General features: G+C 37.9%; 2 protein-coding genes across 3 annotated transcripts in view; one reads left to right on the forward strand and one right to left on the reverse strand.

The window, feature by feature from the left end:
* The window catches only part of LOC117120143 (mitogen-activated protein kinase kinase kinase 7-like), a 27,554-nt gene extending 22,817 nt beyond the window's left edge, over nucleotides 1-4,737 (reverse strand). For both annotated transcript variants that reach the window (XM_033266163.1, XM_033265484.1), the window contains exons 1-2: nucleotides 4,513-4,737; nucleotides 82-192 (exon numbers count right to left, since the gene is read on the reverse strand). In XM_033266163.1, coding sequence (XP_033122054.1) covers nucleotides 82-192; nucleotides 4,513-4,584 — 183 coding nt within the window. In that variant the 5' untranslated portion in view covers nucleotides 4,585-4,737. The remainder of the gene's footprint in view (nucleotides 1-81; nucleotides 193-4,512) is intronic.
* Nucleotides 4,738-4,803: 66 nt separating this feature from the next.
* LOC117122980 (intraflagellar transport protein 88 homolog) overlaps nucleotides 4,804-6,130 on the forward strand; it is a 22,107-nt gene continuing 20,780 nt past the window's right edge. Inside the window, exon 1 of the mRNA XM_033269122.1 lies at nucleotides 4,804-4,941. The gene's annotated coding sequence lies outside the window, so the exon portion shown is untranslated. The remainder of the gene's footprint in view (nucleotides 4,942-6,130) is intronic.

Here is a 6,130-nt window from a genome sequence, read left to right on the forward strand (position 1 = left end):
TATTAATACACAGTATTAAATTTTCTCTATGATTAAATCAAGCATTATAACATTATAATATACAACTTAGAAACACCTTACCTCAACCAAAAATGCCTTAATTTCAGCTTCGCTTTCTATCATCTTGACGGCTACATCCTTGTTCCTCCACCTGGCTTTGCTGACAACGCCAAATGCACCTCTCCCAACAATCTAGATTGATTAACCAGAAAAATTGACACTTTATATTGAATCAGTCTTTATTCAATAAAAGAATCTACAGTAACTAACACAATGCAAAAAGACTAACAAGCTTTAGAAACCAGGTTCAAACCAACCAGACAAGATCAATGTTTCATTTTCAAACTATGTTACAAACTGAATTGCACAGAAATTGCTTTAAAGCACAATCATATTTCTTCCTTGTTTAAAAGAATGTATCTTATAGTTGGCAGGGCTAGAAAAGTGTGCTAACTCATAATCGGCTGACAGTCATTGCGCATTATTGTAACCCGGAGACATTTTTATTTACCATCAACCATTGTTGGGCTATTTTATTGTTACTCAATGCATTATGCATTTCATTCTATTCTATTCAGGGGACTACCAGAATTTTTGCTAAAAAGGGTTTTTTCTTAATTTTTTGCTTGCTTCATACCACTACAGATGAGCTATGTGTAGTGTACACATTACATTTGGTCAGGACTGGAAAAAGTGCAAGCCCATGCGACAAGCGATCGGAGGCATCATGAATGTACTGGAAACCTGGATAGTGTAGCATACAGATAACATTTGGTGCTGTAGGCATTTTATAAAAACAACTTTTATGATCAGAGTCACAAACATTTTTTCCCCAGGTCTGCATTTTGTGCTGGAGGCATTTTGTCACTTATAATTTACATGGTTGGTGGCATACATTTTGTTTTCAGCCTGCCTGTGAATTCCACACATGTCAAGCATACAGAAGCATGGGTGGAAGAGGATTGTTGCAGCGAGAATCATCAAATCAGCCAAAACAAAAAGGACAAGTGTACACACACAAGATCTGTTTCAGTATCAACTTTTAGATGTTAGAGATTTGAGGGATAAAATTGATGTGGGAGGACTTTAGGCTCTTAATTTGTCAACTTAGTTGTTTAGGGAAAAAATGAGTGGGACACAAGATCTGTTTCAGTATCAACTTTTAGATGTTAGAGATTTGAGGGATAAAATTGATGTGGGAGGACTTTAGGCTCTTAATTTGCCAACTTAGTTGTTTAGAAAAAAAAATTAGCGGATGTCATTCAGACTTTTCAGATTAAGATCATTCACGGTATCGATCTTTTGGAACATGAGCATTTGTTTACAAGATCGGAATATTCGAAAACTAGAGGCTATTCATACAAGCTGTACAAAGTATATAAAACAATTGTTAGAAAAAAGGTATTGCAGTTACAGTTACCGATGATTGGAACTCCCTTCCTTGTCATGAGTTGTGTCAGAGATCGGTAAACTGCTTCAAAGCGGGCTTTAGAGAAAGTCTGGTCTGACCACCATTTAAAGTTCAGCCCATATATATTAGCGGATTCGTTAATGATCGAAAGACAAATGAGCATAGATCTCTAGGCCATGTTTAAACAGCATGTACAATTTCTCCAATAATTTCTCCGATAAATTATCATAAAATTCCCTCAAAATATTTTATTCCATCATGCAAAATTATGGACAATAATGCAATGTGTTCAACATCAAAATATCTGCTTTGTTGACCTAGCAGGTGATCTTTTTTTGCACGAGATGGATAAAGTAGGCCTAAGCCAAGAATGAAATCGCTTGGTAGTATTTCTTTGCCGTGATTTGACATTGGTCATAGATTATTTACATTTTTCTGAAACCAGTTTACAGTATTTTGATAGTTTATATTCATCCACAAGTGGGTGTAATATTTAGTTTATTTGTAAACAGAAACCTAGTTTTGACCAAAATAAAAAATGTAGAGTTAATGGAAATTCCCCAATTCTATCTGTTTGTGTGGTGCAGGCTGACATCATGCATGTCTGGTTTTCCTACAATAATATATCGTGTACATAGTCACAATTTTATGTTTTGTTTTGTTCATTGAATCCAAGTTTATATTACTCTGAAACCAATTTAACTGTGTTAATTGATATACTTGGTATTATGTTAACTTGAGCACCAAAATCTTGCATTTGAGTCTCTTTGACCATTATGTCTCTATTGAGTATAAACTATAATAATGGTAAGTAGTTACTTGTAATTATTTAATTAAATTATTACCTAATTAATAAATGATCAAAATTTAATGAGTTTCACAATTTTTTTTTGTCCTTGTATACTTGCAAATGCTTTTATTTTATTGAAATATGTCTAAAACCGAAGAAGTTAAAGCAGTTTTTGATCACTTTTCGAGAAAAAGGTGAATACTTTTCTATTGTTTACATTAGTTTTGAAGTACCAGAATTACGCATAATTATTAAATTACACAAATCAATGGTATCGAAAAAGAATGAGAAATTTGCATGGTTGCGGGGCCGCTTGTGCTTGGCGCCAGGAGTCAACTGTTCTATTATTTTTCGAGGGGTGTTTCTCGAGGGAGAAAGAATAGGCAATTAGTCGGTTTATCCAGGTAAGTATTCACGAAGTAGACTCTGTAACTTTGTTGATATTTGATGGAGGACAATGATCTTGGTATCAATGTAATGCTACATTAATGCTTTTTCAAATGGTACTAGCTGCAAAGGAATTCCTTACATTTGAGTTTTTTTGTCCCATTTACTTTAGGCCCTTAGTTGCACTAAAATCAAACGAGGTCAACAGATTTCTTCACATCAATTATATGATTATCAATAACAATATTTGTGTGAAGTTAGAAATAATGCATTTTAGAAGTGACATGCAAAACTCCAATTGGATCCAGAGGCGACGGAACTAGGGGGTGCTGCATTATGGAGAGTAATGTGCAACCGGAAATGGTCTGCAGTCAGTTGGTTGTTACCATGCGCCAGTGATTTTAATATAGCAACATGAAACTATTTATGTAATGCATGAATAAAGTTTGGGGTTTGTCGGGTAGTGAAATGTTTATTGTACATTTTAAGTGCTCCAGTTGCTCCATGCATAAGCGTAAGCTAAATTATGGTGATTAATTAGCGAAGATATGGAGATAATTATTTCTAAGTTCCCCCTTTCCAAGAGGGGATGCAAATGCTTTGTGAAAATTAGTATGCCACGGTACTCATTTTCAGCTGGTTAGCTAACAATATGCAAATGTTACATGAACACCTGGGAAGGAAGGTTGCCTAGCATATGTCTGTACTGTAGCGTGGGAGGGGTGGGGGAATGGTAAACATAAGTTGGTTAGAAGGATGGCACATCACGTTCTGTTGCCTAGCCTACTGATGTACTGTGTAGCGGGGGAGAGTGAGGCTATTTATTAGTAAGACTAGGCCTAAGTAGACAGTGCAATTATATTTGATAGAAAGTACACTTTCGAAAGAAATAAATTAAAATAAGAAAAAAAAAATTAACTAAGAATAATTCAGTTGCAGACGTACCTTGTTTAAGTATTATACAATGCTAACAATGCGGCTCTTGTAGCCCTAGCTAAGCAAGGCATCCATGTGCAAAGCAGTGGTGTTTATCCATGAAAAAGCATGCTGGGAAAGTTTGCTTTACCAGGAAAAGTAACGTAATCTTATGACGTATGCATGTTAACTATATTTACTAAATAATTAGTATTATTATGTACCAAAAAATAAAAGTTTTCTATAACAAAAATATTAATAACTACAAGGTTTGTGGGCGTAAATTCCATAATACGAATTACGGGTAGCACCATCTCCTTGCCATACAAATTACATTCTCCCACTGACGTCTCAGTCAAGAAATGCGGGTAGCTGAAGTTTTTCTCGGAAATCTGACTACAAAACCAAATCCAAATTTCACATTCCACTTCTGACTTTGAGTTGGGATTCGCACACGCCGCTGAGGAGGGCAGCGTTCTGGGAACCCTGCGTCAAGTGCAACCCATCCATTCAGCTAAGGCCAAATACTTTCTCCAATCTTCTGTAGGCCTATATGCTGACTGAACTCTAGTAGGAAGAAGGTTGAAAGAAGATATTGGGCCTGAACTGCAAAACCCATCAATCTTCAATCTTGTACAACTTAACTAGGCATACCTAGGCCATACCTGAATAGGTCTAGGCCTAGCCTAGCCTCTCTAGAGATAGGCCTTGTCTACTTTTGTATCTACCTAGACTACTCACTACCTCCTAGTCCTCTACTACTAGGCTAACTAGGCCTAGTAGTAGTAGAAACTAGCCTAGGCTAGCTGGAGGGTATACCACCACTAAAAAGGATCCCACCAATCATTTTGAAATTTGTAGAACAATGCCAGGCCTCCATTCTCTTCAGAGCAAGGCGGCATCGTTAAGCCTAGCCTAAAGAAGAGGCAGCCTAGGCCCAGGCCCCATTACCACACCACACAGCTCCCTGGCTTGCATGGCATGCCTGCGTGCGACTTCTTAGGCCTACCTTTTCGAACTTTAAATCATTATAGTCAATCTCTTCAGCAAAGCTCTCCTGTGTTTGTAAAGTTTTAGACATAATGACAATCCTTCTACAGCCTATGGTATTCGAAATGAATTCAGGAAGTTTACATCAACCATTTCGTTGTGATGATTATTATAGCTCCGGATGCGTTGCAAAACTTCGTCAGAAAATTTACCTAGGGAAGTTGATCATGTGGTTAATTTTATATCCTTGTGTTTTTTCCGCAAGAAAAGACGGATCGCGACGACCGCCCCTTCTTGTAGAACGCCACCTATAGTGCAACGAGTGGTCGTTGGTTGATGATGATGATGATGGGAAGGAATTCCTAGCTGACATGAAAACATTAGATATCAGTTTGTGTACGTTAGCAACCGGATTGGGCTGCTGATTTCTTGAAAATACGGTATACAGGTACAGTAGTTTTCTATGGATTACAATAAAGCAACATCAATAATTATGTGAAATGTTATACATTGTGATAATGTTTAATTTACTCCTAGGCCTACCTAGGTCTATAATAAATTTAGCCTAGGCCTAGCTAGGCTAAGGTTTAAGCCCTAGGCCTAGGCTTAGGCTAGGGCCTCGCCTAGGCCCTAGTTAGAATGAAAAGCCTGCGGTGGCTGGTAGACTCCTGTATGTATGGTTAAGGCTCTATAGCTTGCTAATCTAAGCCTTGAAGTCCTAGACCCTTAGACTAGGCTGGCCTTCTAACTAAAGGCTAGGACCTCAGATGCATAACACCCACATACAGGGATGTCACCAGCTTTTTGAAGTGCCGGTCGGCGATCATTCCGTGTTTTCCCGGGGGGGGGGGGGTCGGGGGGGGGGGTTTCGCCGTATTCGTGAAAGCTCTTAAAAACCAAAAGGCCTAAGTAAGTCGAGCAGGCCTAGGCCCAAGTCTAGCTGACGCGATTTTTTTTGGCTAGTCCCAGGTAGGCCTAGGGCCTGGGCCTAGACCAGGCCCGGGTAGGCCTAGGCCAGGCCCAGGTAGGCCTAGGCCAGAGTTTGAAGAATGCAACAAAACAGATGAAGATGAGACTTACTGTAGGCCTAATTAAATTCAATAGTTGACATGCTTTGTTTTAGATAAAAAAATAATAATGAACAAATCCCGGCAACAAAGCGTCGATCCGACTGTACCCAGCCGCATTGTTTGCCGTAATTTCACATGTTTGACGTCACTGATTCATGTGCACTCATTTATTTATTTTTTGTCCATTTACACACATTATATATCAATTATAATTAAAAGTGAAAAACTTAAAATACAAAATGAAAACAAAGTAAAGAAATAAAACATAAATCAGGTTTCGTAAATTTTTAATAATCTTCCTGCCCCGGACCATGATCTCATAATAAAACACTTGAATGGTCACGATTTCAACTTTAACCTTTGAATGTGTACGGAGCAACAGTGTCATGCCAGCCCACGATGTTCGCTATGACTCAACTGGGCCTAGGCCTAGGCTGTTACGTAACCACGGAAACATTTATTGTATTCTTATTGTCTTTTCTATCAATTTAGCTTGTCTATTGTGTTTAGGTAAACTAATTATTTTGTTACAATTTGTAAACTGTTGAAATAATAGTGGTGGTCGGG

Source organism: Anneissia japonica, unplaced genomic scaffold, assembly GCF_011630105.1.
Source record: "Anneissia japonica isolate Jap-2015-1 unplaced genomic scaffold, ASM1163010v1 scaffold483_len1788099_cov177, whole genome shotgun sequence".
Classification (NCBI taxonomy): domain Eukaryota; kingdom Metazoa; phylum Echinodermata; class Crinoidea; order Comatulida; family Comatulidae; genus Anneissia; species Anneissia japonica.